The sequence below is a fragment of the Puma concolor genome, chromosome B4, assembly GCF_028749965.1.
Source record: "Puma concolor isolate L17-30 chromosome B4, mPumCon1.1.hap2, whole genome shotgun sequence".
Taxonomy (NCBI): Eukaryota; Metazoa; Chordata; class Mammalia; order Carnivora; family Felidae; genus Puma; species Puma concolor.
Window position 1 is genome coordinate 11,845,010 of NC_141673.1, and position 16,406 is coordinate 11,861,415.

Below are 16,406 nucleotides of genomic sequence, written 5' to 3' on the forward strand. Positions count from 1 at the left end.
CCCGCCGCCCCCACTCTGGAACTGGAGTCATCCTGGGTGACTCTTCTTGTGATCTTGGGAGTCAAGTTGAGCCCTATTTTATAGTCGCTAGATCTCTAGGGTCCCCAAGTGGGGGGGGGGGGGTGGGGGGAGGGGCTCAGCGCATGTCCCTGGACTCAAAAGATGCCTAATCCTCACTTGACGTGTCTGCAACCCCAGCCTGGTTGGTGGAGTCCATCCGTGTCTGGAATCCATTCTGCGTCCTCAGTAGATAGTCAGGCCGCAGGTGTATGGATAGTTCATTGAATTCTGTACCTCACAGTGGTTTTTATCTGGCCGTCAAGCGGAAGAATCAGGAGGAAGGGGAATTACAGAAAAAATGACCAGAAGATCACGAAACAAGCAGAGGTGGACAAAACATAACTCGAAGCAAGTGTCAAGGGTCGAAGTGACAAAGTGCCTTTGAGCTTGGCTCCCTCCCCCGCCCTGCCCTGAGCTGCTGCACGAAAGCCACCCCCTCTCCCCTCAGCCGTGTTTCCTCATCTGCAAACTCACACCCGCCCCGGGCCCACCGTCCAGCCCTGTGTCCATGCGTCCCCCCGGAACCACACAAGGGAGGAAGCCTAGCTTCCTGCTTTCATTTTCCATTTCTTGACACTCGCCTTCCTGGACAAGTCCTGCGCTTAGAAAGAGGTCTGTGGTCAAGCAGAACTAAGCAGAGGTTAGAAAACAGCAGCCTGGCCTCAGCCCTGTCCTGCAAACAGCACCGGCCGCCAAGGACGGGCCTCCTCGGGCACTGGGGCTGTCCCTGCCATCAGCGACAGGTCTGGTGAGACCTGATTAGATCCAAAGAGGAGACACGGACACGGTGGCGGGGTGGCATGTGTGCTGCGGGTTTAGACTCCTCCCACCCGGTGCCACGGGAGCACGGTAGGGGACAGCGGACTCTGCCTGCGTGGAGGCTGGAGGGCTTCTCAGAGGAGGTGATGCTAGATTCGGGCTTTGAAGTATAGGCCTGATTTTTCCAGGTGGTAGAAGCAGGTGATCCTGGCGAAGGATCTGCCAACCCAAATGCCTAGAGTCCACGCGGGGATGGCATTGAAGCAGCCGCAAAACGGCAAATGTGCAGCGAGCATCCGGGTATGTCTGGCGTCGGTCCTAAGTGCTGGCGATAGGGAGGTGGATAATGCCAGAAGTGAGGTGGGTGGGGCAGAGAGGAGGGGCCTGGGGACAGACCCCCGTGGGGGGGGGGGGCAAGGGGTCATTGGCTGAGGGTTCCTCGGTCCCTCAGCGGCAGGTTTTCCTTCCAGAAGCCCAAGGCAATAAGGGCTGGGGCCAGAAGGACCTGGAACGTCAGATCTGAGGTTCCTACTTGAGGGGGTGGGACGGGCCCTGTGCTTGTGTGTGTCCATCCTGAGTGGCTCTGAAATGGAGACTTTCAGTTTCCCTTTCAGTCCCATATATATTTGGGCCCGGAGTTGTGTGTTAATTACACACACCGCAGGTGACTGGGTCCACACGGCTAAAGAAAAGCCGGACGGTGTTCGACTCAGAAGAGGATTCCTTGGTAAGTGTGGAGGGTGGGAACCCCTGCCCCTCTACTCACCCTCCAAACAGCTCTTGAGGGAAGAGGGATCCTAGCTCGGATTTCTAGCCCAAGGTCGTGCCCCAAAGAGCGGCATAGCCAGGATTTGAAGCCGGGTTTGTCTGACTTCTCCCCCTCCACCCCCGTGCCCCGAAACAGTGGAGAGGGAGGGGGGCACTGCTCATGCCAGGTTCCAGACTGCCTGCGACCTGAGCAGACCCCAGGAGGGAGGTGGATATCGGGGAGGGGGGAGGTGTGGGGAGTGGGCAGGGGTGCTCATCCCTTTGGGGAATTTGGAGGAAGCAGAGGAGGTGAAGGAGGGCAGGTGAGTGGGAGCCTCTCCCTGCGGTGACCTGACTGGCAAAGCATTTCCTCTGAGATGCAAACGATCAAGGACTCAAGGTGTGTCACCCACAGTGTCTCTGAGCCACCTGCTGGGTGCCAGGCTCTGCGGGGAAACTGAGGGCCAGAAAGGGACCTTCTGGCCCAGGGTGCCCGGACCGGGAGACAGAGCAGGACGTCCGGGCTTCCCCCGCTGCCCTGCGCCGGGCCCTCTGTTCCGCGTGCCGTGGGGCGGTAAGAGGAGAGGCAGGCGTGGGTGCCCCTGTCAGCAAGAAGGGAGGCGGTGCCGGGGTGACAAGGGCCACATTGTGATACGGTCCCACCTTTATATTCTTTTTTTTTTTTTTTTAATTTTTTTTTTCAACGTTTATTTATTTTTGGGACAGAGAGAGACAGAGCATGAACGGGGGAGGGGCAGAGAGAGAGGGAGACACAGAATCGGAAACAGGCTCCAGGCTCTGAGCCATCAGGCCAGAGCCTGACGCGGGGCTCGAACTCACGGACCGCAAGATCGTGACCTGGCTGAAGTCGGAGGCTTAACCGACTGCGCCACCCAGGCGCCCCCCACCTTTATACTCTTAAAACACCAAGCTGGGGACTCCTGGGGACGACTGTGTGGGCGTGAACTTACCCCTGTGTGTTCACACAGGCCGAGTCAGACCTAGTATGTGGTCGTTAAAATCTCATTTCTCCCCAAACACCTGGTGTTCCCTTCCACCCTGGCCACCAAGAGCCGTGTGACCCTGGGCGAGTCCCTTCCCCTGGTGACTGTTTGTTCACATCTTTTAAAAAACTGGCTTCAGTGTTTTCATGTTGATTTGGAGGATCTCTCGCGTATCATGCCTGCCCCGCTCTTGTCTGTTCTCAGCATCCATCAGTCGTGTCTCCTAAGGTGTCCTGTGCAAGTTTCCTTTTTTTTTTGAAGTTTATTTACTTTGAGAAAGTCAGAGACCTGTGGCGCTCGGAGGAGGGGCAGAGAGAGAGAGAGAGAGAGAGGGAGGGAAAGAGAGGATTCTAAGCAGGTTCCTTGTTGTCAGTGCAGAGCCCGATGTGGGGCTCGATCCCATGAACAGTGAGATCATGACTGAACTGAAACCAAGGGTGGGACGCTTAACAAACTGAGCCACCCAAGCGCCCCTGCAATTTTTCATTTTTAGCAGGTCAAATACCTTTCCCTTTGTGGTCTGGGATTTCCATCTTGATTAGAAAAGTTAGCCCCAACTCAACATCATTATTGTTTTGTTTAACATTTCTTCCGGGATATTTGTAGCCTTTTCTTTCTAGCTTACGTATGGGTTCTGTTGGGACTGAGCGATTGATTTTTAAAGAGTTTATTTTTTTTAAGTAATCTCTATGCCCCACGTGCGGCTTGCACTCACAAGCCCGAGAGCAAGAGTCGCACGCTCCAGTCACTGAACCAGCCAGGCGTCCCATTGTTGGGGTTGATTGATTGAGTTTGTATAAGCTTTTTGGTTTTTTCCTTCTCTTCCTCCTACTCCCAGATGTTACTTCTCCCCCCCTTCCCCCTCCTCTCCCTCTTCCTCTTCCTCCTCCCCCCCCTTCCTCCCACTCCTTCTCTTTCTTCAGAACGTCTTTAATGGCTGCCACTGCAATCCAAAGGAACACGGCTTTTTTTGTGTGCTTTCCAAGGAGCAGTAAGGAAGCGGCCTCCACCCTTCTCCCCAACGGGCAGCAGTTAGTGAACAAAATTGGGCTAAGGCTGGAGGGAGCTGGGCCCGACATCCACACCTGGCCTGGCCACCCTGGGGGGAGGGGAGGCTTTGGAAGGCGCTTCCTGGGTCTCAGGCATCGGGACACCCATGTTTTTCTGCGGTTTCCTCTTCCTCTGTCTCCTCATATAAAAATATTATGGCTGGAGTACGGAGACACGAAGAAGTGAATGGAAACTCTCAGAAATCTGAGAGGCCTGTCAAAAGCGCACTAAATCGGGGCGCCTGGGTGGCGCAGTCGGTTAAGCGTCCGACTTCAGCCAGGTCACGATCTCGCGGTCCGGGAGTTCGAGCCCCGCGTCGGGCTCTGGGCTGATGGCTCAGAGCCTGGAGCCTGTTTCCGATTCTGTGTCTCCCTCTCTCTCTGCCCCTCCCCCGTTCATGCTCTGTCTCTCTCTGTCCCAAAAATAAATAAATGTTGAAAAAAAAAAAATTAAAAAAAAAAAAGCGCACTAAATCAATAGGGTAATTTGTATCAAACCTGAGGCACAGTCTTATTTGTTCTCGGCCAGAAAGAGCTTCTCTCAAGATAGACAAGAAAAACAAAGAAAATTACTCAACGGTGAATGAAACTGGGGTGTGCCGTGACTCCTACACCCCAGATCTTAGCCTGGCCGTGCCCTGGAGGGCAGAGGGTGCCCCCGGGCAGAATAGGAAATGCGGCAGGGAACAGACAGGGCCTCTGCGTGCTCTGCGTGCTCAGAGTGGAGGAAACAGAAGGCTGCAGAAGATACAGAGAACCACGGAGAGGACAGAGCACAGGCAGGGAGAGCCTGGAGAGTAACAGGGGTCGGGGGAGAAGCAGGCAGGGGAGGGAGCCTTTGAGCTGGGCATCTAAGCACAGATCAACGTTTACAAGTTAAGGAGGGTGGGGAAGGGCTTTCCAGGGGGAGGGAGCAGCCTGAGCACAGGTGTGGAGGCTGAGGTTAATCAGAAGCGAGGGGCAGAACATTGGACCTGCTTGGGCAGTAGGGCAAACGACCCTTGATCTCGGGGTTGTGAGTTCAAGGTCCACGTTGGACGTGGAGCCTACTTAAAATAAAAATTTTAAAAGAGAAAGGAAAAAAAAAAAAAAAAAAAGCAAGGAAGCTCGGGGTCCGTGAGGGTGCCTGGACCAAGGCAACGGGGAAGACAGGAGTAGCAGCGACAGGGGGATGGGGCGCCAGGCTAAGGAGTTTGAACCTGGTGCTGTCTTCACCTCCCCTTTCCCTACCCGAGGAGGATATCCCGCAGCCACTTGCAGGGAGATGCTTTGGTGAGAACCTCTGCCCTACCGCATCTGGAGAGCTTAGAGCTGGTGAGGATGGAAGGGCTCCCAGTCTGGGCCACGTCGTCGCACGGGACAGGCCCCTCTCTTCTCCTCCTCCCCACAACCTGGCCGGGAACTGACCAGTCAGCAGGCTAGTGAGGACCCCCCCGCCACGTACGAACCAAGCAGGAGGGAGCAACGTCCAGGATCAAAACCCAGCAGACACCCAAGACAAGGGTCAGGGCCAGGCCAAGAACAGCACAGGACGGGAAGGATGAGCCCGAGGGTGCAGACACATCTGCAAACGTTTGGTGTCATCCAGGGTCTGGTTCTGTCTACCCACGCAGTCCTCCTGGTCTCTGGTGCTCGTGCTTCATGATGTCACTTGGCGGCCTGGGCTCCCAGGGTCATGCAGCATTCAAAGCAGAAGGAGGAGAAGGCGGCCAGCCAGATCTCCTCTCCCGCCTGTCCCTTGCAGCAGGAAGGCCCCAGACCCCCCCTAAACCGACTTCCCCTTGTGTCTTGTTTTGGCCAAGGCCGGGCCGGACAGTCGCCCGTCGCTGCAGAGGCGCCCAGAAAACACATACCTGGTGTCCAGGCCCCAACATGAGAGGCAGCAGGGTGGGGGGGGGGGGGGAGGCCGGTGGCCTGGGAGGAGGTGGAGGTGCATGGGAACTGGCGGGCTGGAAAGCAGCAGAGGCCGCGAGCATTGCTTTGTCGTTAACATCAAGGCTGAGAGCAAAGATCAGTAGCTAGAAACGGATCAGTGTCAGCAAATGACCAGGGCAGCAGTGGCTTGGACAGAGGAAGATAACCTGCTGGGAGCCGGCCGCACCCTTGCTGGGCCTGCCTTGATCCCCTGACAGCTGCCTGTGTGCGTTCTTTCCTCCTCGGTAGAACCCATGATACCCACTGTGTAGATCCACACCCTTACCTTCCGTGCCCTTCAGCCTGAAGCCGCCAGGCACACTCCTGTGGTTGAGGAAGAGGGCGTTAGAACTGATTCTAGGATCTGGGCTTCGAGGGAGGCTCTTAAGGAAACAGGGCCGCTCTAGATGGGGTGCTGTGCTGCCGAAAGGGGGGGCATTTCTATCAGTGCGTGTCTCAGTAATCTTATCTATTCCAGGAGAGGACAGAGGGCGATGCCTGGCTCAGTCGATTAAGCTTAAAGTCTGACTCTTTTTTTTTTTTTTTTTTTTAATTTACATCCAAGTTAGTTAGCATCTGGTGCAACAATGATTTCAGGAGTCGATTCCTTAGTGCCCCCTTCCTCGTGGAGCCCCTCCCCCCTCCCCCAACCCCTCCAGGAACCCTCAGTTTGTTCTCCATATTTATGAATCTCTTCTGTTTTGTCCCCCTCCCTGTTTTTATATTATTTTTGCTTCCCTTCCCTTATGTTCATCTGTTCTGTGTCTTGAAGTCCTCATGAGTGAAGTCATATGATATTTGTCTTTCTCTAATTTCGCTTAGCATAATACCCCCCAGTTCCATCCACGTAGTTGCAAATGGCAAGATTTCATTCTTTCAGATTGCCAAGTAATACCCCATTGTCTATATACGCCACATCTTCTTTATCCATTCATCCATCGATGGACATTTGGGCTCTTTCCAGACTTTGGCTCTTGTCGATAGTGCTGCTATAAACATGAGGGTGCGTGTGTCCCTTTGAAACAGCACCCCTGTGCCCTTGGATAAATGCCTAGTAGTGCAATTGCTGGGTCGTAGGGTAGTTCTATCTTTAGTTTTTTGACGAACCTCCATCCTGTTTTCCAGAGTGGCTGCACCAGCTTGCACTCCTACCGACAGGGCAAAAGAGATCCTCTTTCTCCGCATCCTCGCCAACATCTGTGGTTGCCTGAGTTGTTGACTTTTAGCCATTTTGACAGGTGTGAGGTGGTATCTCATTGTGGTTGTGATTTGTATTTCCCTGATGAGGAGTGACGTTGAGCATTTTTCCTGTGTCGGGGGGCCATCAGGATGTCTTCTTTGGAGAAGTGTCTATTCATGTCTTTTGCCCATTTCTTCACTGGATTATTTGTTTTTTGCGTGTTGAGTTTGATAAGTTCTTTATAGATTTTGGATACTCACCCTTTATCTGATATGTCGTTTGCAAATATCTTCTCCCATTCTGTCGGTTGCCTTTTAGTGAAGCATCTGACTCTTGATTTCAGCTCAGGCCATGATGAATCTCATGGTTTATGAGACCCAGTCCCATGTTGGACTCTATGCTGAAACAAATATGCATAAAAAAAAAAAAAGGGAGAGAACAGAACAAGGACAAAACTTGCTAGAGAAGTAACAGTCATTCTTTTTAGCCAAGGGAGGGAATATTACCTGGAGGGAGTGCCAGGCTAGCCAGCCAATGTCAGGGCCTCTTGTGGTTTTCTTTCTCAGTCCCTTATCACAATCATATAATAAATAGAAGGGGGAAAATGCCCATAGGTATATATGTATTTTTTAAGTTTATTTTGAGAGAGAAAGCACTAATGGCAGAGGGGCAGAGAGGAGGGATCAAGAAAGAGAATCCTAAGCGGGCTCCACACTGTCAGTGCGGAGCCTGACGCGGGGCTCGAACTCATGAACCATGATCATGACCTGAGCCGAGATCAAGAGTCAGATGCGTAACTGACTGAGCCATGCAGGTGCCTCCCGGCCTTTCCTTCCTGAGCCAAAGTCAGCTGCTCAACCAGCTGACTGAGCCACCCAGGTGCCCCCAAAATGCCCATATATATTAAGACTCCCTTTCTTATTAAGATTAATTATAACTACCTTTTTTCACCTTTATAGCTACCTTTTTTTTGTATATTTTGTCTCATTTGCCCTCATTTGAATATTATTAGGAACTCATGGCTTTTCACTGACTCAGCCTGGCCCAATTAAACATGATCATAATGATCATTATCTATTATTATTATGTAATTTGTTGGGACTTCCCAATGGTGCCCTGTTGAGCACGGCTCTGAACCTCCCTGAAATCATCCTTGCCCCCTGGAGTGTGGACATTGCAGACCCGTGGAATCCAGGAATTCAGTTTCCCCCCCAAAGAGTCTTGCTACCTTTGAGTAAGAAACACCCACGGGTGCCTATGTGAGTGGGTGACATATTGCTAGGAAATATATCTGTTGAAGGTTAGAGTTCACTCTATTCTAGTTTAACTCATGTTATCATCCCACTTTTTTTTTTAACGTTTTATTTATTTTTGAAAGAGAGAGAGATAAAGAGAGAGCACATGCATGTGAGCGGGGGAGGGGCAGAGAGAGAGGGAGACACAGAATCCGAAGCAAGGCTCCAGGCTCAGAGCCGTCAGCACAGAGCCCGATGCGGGGCTCGAACCCACAGACCGCGAGGTCATGACCTGAGCCAAAGTCGGACGCTCAACCGACTGAGCCACCCAGGAGCCCCAAACCTTAAAACAAAATAAGATGGCAACCCCAAGAGCACCCCCTCATGGAGTGTGTGTGACTAATCAGTGAGGGAACCATAAGGAGCCCTGCCCCTCCTAGATACTTGATCCACATTAGCTATCGTCAGTTAATCAACACAGATGTGCCTGACCTCGAGTAGCTTCTAGAACATTCCGTCCCATCTTTTCTTCTGTGTTTGGTTTTATTGCCTCTCTAGCTTCTCAGATGGCAGTCTCCCTCTCTGATTATCTTCTCCTTGTGCCCCAACAGGACAGCAGGACTGTGACCTGGCTTGGGAACAAGCTGGAGTGAGGTGAGTAACCTTCCTTAAATAGCAGCCAGTAGAGGCCAGGAGACAGACGGACATATCAGGTTAAGTCCCTTTTGGCATTTGTGACCTTCCCAGAGGGAACCACCAGGGACCTGGCCCCTTGCTGCTCCCTGTGGTCACCGCTGGCTCACACTTGACCGCACAATTTGTTCTCCCTTTCTCAAGGGTGAAGCGACACCTCCTTCCGACCGGGACGCAGACGCAAGCTGGGGGGAAAAGTCTGAGATCCCACTGCTGGCACCATACCCAAGAAGCCTGTGGGCTCTACCCAGGTAGTCACCTTCCAGATGATTCCCGGAATTGGGGGAGTGCCTCCAGCTGAGTTAACCCACAGCGGAATCAGTCCCTTGATGATGAGGGACTGATGAGTGTCCTGGGCCCTTCAAGAGGGACCAAGGGGGAGCCCCCACCCTTGGTCTGGGAGTCCATAGGGGCCCCTCCCTCCTGTCCTCTTCTCAGGGTCATGGCAAAGGTGCTCACTTCCTCCCTCCCCCTGCCGCCCATCCAATGACCCAGAAGTGAGGCCGGGACAGCCCACAGGAGGTGGGGGACAGCAGGGGGGAAGGAGAGAAGGAAGGAGTCCTGAACTAGTCACCTTGGAGGCTTCTCCTGCCCTCTTGACCTGTCCAGCCCGGCTGGGGACGACTGTGGGGCTTTACCAAGCCATTCCCTCCAGCTCTCGCCCTGCGGCCGGCCTGACTGCTGGTCCGCGAGGGACGGTGGGCCACTGAACTGGACCCCAGGGTGGCCTTGGCCACCTCCCACCCGTGTGACCCGGGGTGCCTTGCCTAACCTCACCTGTAAAATGAGAATATTCCCTTATGTTGTTGTAACGATCAAATATAATGTGTGTATGTGGTCTGGGCCGGGACCTGCCACACAGTGTGCTGGCCCTGAGTCTCGTTGCTGTGCCTTCTACACGGACCCTGTCAGCTCCAGGTGGAAACCTCCCCTCCCCCAGCACCCCCCGGCTGCCACCTGCCCGTGTCTCAGGAATAAGCCCCCGACATATCAGATGTGAAAGCTGAGGCGAGGCCTGAGGGTATTCACCTCAATAGCCCTGCCTAGGCCGGCTTGCAGTGAATACACAGATTTAGTGTTGTGGGTTCCCTCCAGCTAAGCCCCGGTTTCCTCTCTCCCTTAGCGAAGCAGAAAGAAGAAAAAACAAAACAACTCTTCACTTTTATCTTTTCTTTCCCCATCCACAGAGCGATATGGAGGATATCATTGAGTATTTCCAGGACTCAGTGAGCTGGGATGACCTACATCTCCTGCTGACTGACCATGAAGCCTGGGAGAGCTTCATGGCTGAGGCCAACTTGTCCAGGTAACCCCCCGGGGATGCCCCAAGGTGGTCCCCAGATCTCCGCGTGGCAGTATCCTCGAGCTGGGGTTGAGTGTGCTCCTTCTCAACAATCTGTGAGGAATATGTCTCCCATGGCATTTGCTAGCAGGGAATGGCCTCGGGTTAAGAAGAGATGAGACCTGCAGAGGGCAAGTTAGGTGACCTTGGGCCTGAACCTAAAGCAGACCTATCTCTGCCTTGGTTTCTTCATCTGTTCAATTTTATTGGGGAGAAACCAAGATAATGTACGTGAAGGGCTTGGCATTGTCACCGACACATAGTAGGTGCTCAATCAATGTTAACTTTTTATTTTTTTTAAGCTTGTTTATTTTGAGAGAGAGACAGAGACAGCACAACTGGGGAAGGGGCAGAGAAAAAGAGGGAGAGAGAGAGAGAGAGAGGGAGAATCCCAAGCAGGCTCCACATTGTCAGCCCAGAGCCCGACTCAGGGCTCGAACTCATGAACCATGAAATCATGACCTGAGCCGAAATCAAGAGTTGGACGCTCAACCGACTGAGCCACCCAGGGGCCTCAATGTTAACTTTTTAGAAGATTGCCACGAAGAGACAGGGGCCAAGGGTCTTCTTCCTGGAGATGAGGGACTAGTCCGAAGAACGCTGACGTACCAGTCTGTGCCCCTGGGCATTTGGACTAAAGCCTTCCCTCCCCATCTAAGGAGTTGTATGAATACTGCAGGATCCTGCTGGCCCACGAGGTGGAGAGACTGGAGTGGAGTTGGACCAAGCTGTGTTGGATCCAGACTCTATCTCTGTCCAGCCCTGTGTTTCTGGGTGTGTAGTCTATTAGTCATTTGTTCAATGTAAACAGTAACTCATCCTGATAAGATTATGGCGAAGGCCTTAGCATGAACTGCAAGGTCAAAGGTGGGGGCCCAAGGGCAATCGTCTTGTCCAAAGGCTGGGATGGACAAGAGGAAGTCTAGGTTGGAGGACTAGGTAAACTTGGGCAGCAAGGCTAGGACTGAGTGAAGCTCTCGGCACAAAACTCGAGGTCCTGGGAGAGGGAGAGGGGACATTTGTTCCCTTCCTTCTTTAATCTCCTCACCACTAGGCATGCAGGGCCATGGCGGGGAGGGGTGTTGTCTCCTCCATACTTTGCCTGGGAGCTGGGGGGGTCTTGACCACCATTTGGAAGCCTCTCCTCTTCTTACAAATTTTTTTTAATGTTTACTTTTGAGAGACAGAGTGACAGCATGAGCAGGGGAGGGGCAGAGAGAGAGGGGGACACAGAATCCGAAGCAAGCTCCAGGCTCCGAGCTGTCAGCACAGAGCCCGACGTGGCGCTTGAACTCACAAACCGCGAGATCATGACCTGAGCCGAAGTCGGATGCTTGCCCGACTCAGCCACCCAGGCGCCCCATCCTCTTCTACGTAGAGCGGCCCCAGACCAGTGGGAGCCAACGTGGCTCTGCGACAACTAGTGGCATCACAGGGGGCAGCTGCTAATTCTGTACTCAATTCTGGGGAGACGCACAAGTCCCCACCAGAGGGGAAAGTACTTCCTCCACCAGCTTGTCCAAATGTGGTCTTTTCAGGCTTAGGGTTTCATACAGGTGGCTCTTCAAGTCTCTCATATCTTTAAGCAATTTCATAAAAGTTGCACATGGCGTTGATGTGCATGCCTATGAAGCTGTCACCAGCTAAGGTGTGAGTTAGGCTGATGACACCTGAGAGGTTGGGGGTGCTGGGTGGTGGGTCGGGAGTCAACGATGTGAACTGGAAGAGTCTGGGGGGAACCAGGGTAACGGACGTCCTGCTTCTCAGTCAGTTGGGGCAGTCACTGGGCCGTGGTCCTCAAACCGCCGTGAGGTTGGATGATTCCCTGCAAGTGTTCACAGAGCGCACTGAGAGCTGTCACACTCAGTCACGCTGTCTTCCAGGCAAGGGTGCAGGTGGCCACGGGGAGAGACGCATGGGGAAGGGTCTGGGAGGGTTTCAAATGCGAAGCTTCCGTCGTCCTCCTCCGGACGCGTGACCATCCTGCGTTCAATCTGTGACAGTGCAAATGGAGCATGGCCCACCAGGGAAGCTCACACTGTGAGAGAAAACACTTTGACGTTGATTAAAAAGACGACTTAATTCAGGGCTGTGGCCATAGAACGGAGATCAGGCTCTGCTCCGGATACAGAGCTGGGGATTTATAGCCGAGGAGCGGGGCGGGGGCGGCGGATGAGAAATCACTGAGAGAAGAAGGTGGACGACGCTTGCTAAATGGACCCAGCAGGGTTCTTGCTGAAGGTAGGTCAAGAGCTTCCACATCAGGGACGCCCGGGTGGCTCAGTCGGGAAAGCGTCCGACTCTTGATTTCAGCTCAGGTCATGATCTCACGGTTCGCGAGATCGAGCCCCGTGCCGGGCTCTGCACTGACAGTGAGGCGCCCGCTTGAGATTCTCTCTCTTCCTCTCTCTCTTGCCCTCCTCTGCTCGTGCTCTCTCTCACACTCAAAGTAAATAAAAAAAAAAAAAAAGAGCTTCCACATCGAAGGTGGGATTCGATCAGATATCAAAGGTGATCCGTTATCAAGAGTGGGAAGATTCTCATTAAACTGACCTAACAGGGTTCTTGCGAAGCCTGGGCACTATAGGCTGTCACGGACAGGACACAAAAGGCCAAGGTCGACAGGCTACATAGGCACTGCACCTAGTCAAAAAGAGGGCCTAGAAGATCAAGGAGAGAGTCTTTTAGAGTTTTATGGGGGCCCAATGACATTCGCTGCATGGCTGACCTGTCATCTCCAGCCCCTCCTTGAGGTCACACCCATGCCTTTAGTTTCTAGTGCCTCCGTAGGTCAGAACCGATAGCACATGACCCAAAGCCCCCATCATACATCGCGATGTCAGGCCAAAGGCCCAGGCAAAGGAAGACAGTCCTATCCTTCTAGGACCCTTACCATTCCAGGCAGGGGCCTAGAGGTCACTTCCCAGTAGCCAAGGGCAGAGGGCAGACCTCTCTGTGGGTAAGGTTCATCCTTCCGTACACACTAAGCTTCTCCGAACGAAGGTTTTTCTGCTCCAATGCCACTTCCCTTTGTTCATCTACAAACACTGTGGCGCTGAGAGTGTTGACCTGCCCTTGAGCGAGAAGCCATCTTTCCCGAATACCTACCAGTTGGGGCGCCCGGGTGGCTCCGTCGGTTGAGCGTCTGACTCTTGATTTGGGCTCAGGTCGTGATCTCAACGGCCCAGACCCTCCTTGGGATTCTTTCTTTCCCTCTCCCTCTGCTCCTCCTTCCCCCCACCCACCCCTCGAAGTAAATAAATAAATACCCTTAAAAACATGCCTCCCACTTAGAGCATCTGAAGAGGAGCACGTATTCATTCCCTGGCTGAGTATGTGTTACGGAGCACGAGCAAGGTACAGAACGTGTGTCACATGGCAAGAAACAGTCTTCGCATCTGTCAAACTCTTGTCCATTTGATTTGTAGTGCACGTTCTGCGGTCGATGCGGGAAAGATCGAATCAAGCCCACTTGACAGCTAAGCTTTTCCTAATCGCTTGACCTTCACCTTTCCAGGGAGGAGGCAGATGTGCTACACGCAGGTCTGTGTGAGCTGGAGGCAGACCTGTGTATGGAGGGCAGAGAGAGGATCCAAAGAGACCACCTGGAGGAGAGGTTTTTGAACAAGTATCCCCGGTTGAAACGGGAGCTTAAGGGGCAAATACGAAAGCTCCACAAGCTGGCGGACAAGGTTGACGAGGTACACAGGGGCTGCACCATCTCCAACATCGTGGCCAGCTCCGCCAGCGTGATGTCTGGGGTCCTGACCATCCTGGGCCTGGGTCTGGCACCCGTGACATCAGGGATCAGTCTGTCACTCTTGGTAACGGGGGTGGGGCTGCGAACAGCATCTGCTGTGACCACTGTGTCCAGCAGCATTGTGGAGTACTCGAGCACATCGTCCGCGGAAGCCAAAGCCCGTCGCCTGGCATCAGCTGGCGATAACAGAGGGAAGACCATTGCAAAGGCTCTGTGTCAGAACACACCCCGAATGTTTTCCGTAACAAAGAGCTTCGTGCAAGTCCTGCGAAACATTGGAAAGAATGTTCGTGCCATCAGGCTGGCCAAAGCCAGTCCTCACTTAGCAGCCTGTGCCAAGAGGTTCATGACAGCTGGGAGAGTCTCAGTTCGAAGTGACAAGCGGGTGCAGAAAGTTTTTGGAGGCACTCTTCTGGCAATGATCAGAGGAGCCCGGATCATGGACGTGGGCACCGTGGGCACCTCCCTTCTGGTGGATGTGGCCAACCTTGTGGAAGAATCAAAGCACCTGCATCAGGGGGCAAAGGCAGAGTCGGCTGAAAGGCTGAGACAGCAGGCCCAGTTGCTAGAGAGCAACTTGAAGGAGCTCAACCGGATGTATGAAAGTCTAAAGTAGGGCCCGGCCCCGTGACCTCCAAACAGGGCAGGGAGCAGGGTCATGTGCGGGACAAAGGCATGGAGGTACCTCATGAGAGGGGAAGAGGGGGCCAAATAAAATTTTTGAGGGGCGCTTGGGTGGCTCAGTCAGTTACGCATCTGACTCTTGGTTTCAGCCCAGGTCACCATCTCACAGTCCGCGGGTTCGATCCCTGACAGTGCGTTGGGGCTCCTCAATGACAGTGGAGGCTGCTTGGGATTCTCTCTCTCTCCCTCTCTCTCTCTGCCCCTGCCCTGCTCACTCTCTCTCTCTCTCTCTCAAAATAAATAAATAAACTTAAAAAAGAATTAAAAAATTTTTGGAATGTGGTGTAAAGGAGTTTGACATTTCTGTAGCTGCACACGGCGGGGGGGAGGGATTAATGCCAATGACAGGGGCGTCAAAGAGAAGGAAGGCAGGCGGAAGCTGGAAGAAGGAGGGAGGGGGCTAGAGAGTGAGGGGGATGGACCAAAGAGGACACGGAGGACATGGCTCTAGAGAGATGTGGAGGAAAAAGCCGTGGGAAGGCCAGGAATACTACAGTTAGAATTGTTGGCATATGGAGAAGTGCCTCTCTGTTGACCCTCCCCATGGTTTGAGGGACATGCCAGCGAGGACGGACTCCCCCCTTGCTGAGGGGACTCCAGCCCTACCTTTCCTGTCTCGACCCACCTTCATCTTCCAACAGGCTCGCCTTAGGTAGACGGCGACTTCCTCGTGACGGTTGGTGGCCGCGACAAGGATGCTGGCCGCAGTGCTGGCGGTGGGGACGATGGCAGTGGGGTGGGGGAAACGTTTGGCAAGTTGCTGCTGCTCTTAGGGACCAGGGCACACCGAGACACCGATGAAGTTCCAAAGGCTGAGTTGGAATAGTGGTTGATTTGGGGAAAAAACAAAAAACAAAAAAGGGAAGAAAAGCGGAAGACGCCAGCAACAGGTCGAGGAATCTTGCCACATGTCGAGGAGATCAAGCAGCTTGGGGCCAAGAGACATCGCCTCTCTGAGCCTCAGTTTCCTCATCGTCTGGGGGGTGGGGGACAGTACTAGGCAAGATGGTATTTCAAAAAAATTTTTTTTTAGTTTACAGAGAGAGAGACAGAGTGCGAGCGGGGGAGGGGCAGAGATTGAGGGAGACACAGAATCCAAAGCAGGTTCCAGGCTCTGAGCTGTCACCACAGAGCCTGACACAGGGCTTGAACTCACAAACCACGAGATCATGACCTGAGCTGAAGTCAGATGCTTAACCGACTGAGCCACCCAGGCGCCCAGCAAGATGGAATTTCAGATTCATGTGGCTCTCCCAGTCTTGTGTTCTATAAGCTACTTCAATAAATGTGGACTGATACAGCAGGCCTCTGTTGTGTTCATCGAGGGGCTTGCCTGGGCTCTGGACTTCCCTTCCCCATGGGCTTGTCTTCTGGGCTCTCAGAGAGCAAGTCCTCCATTGCTTTTTCCTCAGACCTCAGCACGCTGCAGGCCCCACTGGGACACCCAGGGGGAGCTTGTCCACATCGGGCTTTGGACTGAGCACAGGCGTTTTCCTCAGCTGGTGTCCAGAACCTGGGATTGAGTGGTAGATGACGGTGTTTCTCTAGTGGGTAGGAGGGCCGAGTCTTGAACCCCACAGACTTCCTCCTCCTTCCCTCCCTCATGGAATGTCAAGCATGTCAAGGCCTTCCCTTCCCCACCAAGGAATCATGGCGATTCTCTCTCTCTTCTTTCTTTCCCAGACCCCACCTGACATCCCTTCTTCCCAGAACTGCCTTGTTCCAGTTCTCTCCCAGCAGAGTGGAAGGGAGGAAACTCCGGCCATCCTTGTCATGTGGCTGGTCGGATAAATGGCGGTCCTATGGGTTCACCAGACCAGCCATCAGATTCTAGGGGAAGGTGCAAAACACTTCGCTGAGCATTCAGGTCTAGCTGTCACCCGGGACTCATTACCAGTGATTTTCTGCACGGGTGTTAAAGAGAAGGATTCGCCGGGTATTTCCCCAACGTTAAGTAACCTAGCCCTTGATGTCTTTCC

General features: G+C 53.3%; 1 protein-coding gene across 2 annotated transcripts; it reads left to right on the top strand.

Annotated features, from left to right (window-relative positions):
* Window positions 1-644: 644 nt before the first annotated feature.
* Window positions 645-15,730, top strand: LOC112863846 (apolipoprotein L2-like). 2 transcript variants are annotated; one of them, XR_015253338.1, is made up of 6 exons: window positions 645-909; window positions 1,008-1,119; window positions 1,434-1,546; window positions 6,659-6,771; window positions 8,560-8,666; window positions 8,793-8,896. XR_015253338.1 is itself a non-coding variant. In XM_025926962.2 (6 exons), exons 2-6 carry the CDS (start codon window positions 1,408-1,410, stop codon window positions 14,357-14,359), a joined length of 1,323 nt encoding a protein of 440 aa, XP_025782747.2. In that variant the 5' UTR covers window positions 645-909; window positions 1,008-1,407; the 3' UTR covers window positions 14,360-15,730. The 2 variants fall into 2 exon arrangements, 1 of the variants encoding a protein (XP_025782747.2); XM_025926962.2 differs by lacking the exon at window positions 6,659-6,771 and adding exons at window positions 9,773-9,947; window positions 13,501-15,730 and having other exon boundaries at window positions 1,008-1,546; window positions 8,560-8,602; window positions 8,786-8,892.
* The last annotated feature ends 676 nt before the right edge of the window (window positions 15,731-16,406 follow it).

Excerpts from the sequence above, each read along its gene's own strand:
- LOC112863846 (XM_025926962.2), top strand. The coding sequence starts at position 1,408 with ATGGAGACTTTCAGTTTCCCTTTCAGTCCCATATATATTTGGGCCCGG. Across the intron at positions 1,547-8,559 it reads ACTCAGAAGAGGATTCCTTG|GACAGCAGGACTGTGACCTG; the intron begins GTAAGTGTGGAG and ends GTGCCCCAACAG. Across the intron at positions 8,603-8,785 it reads TGGGAACAAGCTGGAGTGAG|GGTGAAGCGACACCTCCTTC; the intron begins GTGAGTAACCTT and ends CCCTTTCTCAAG.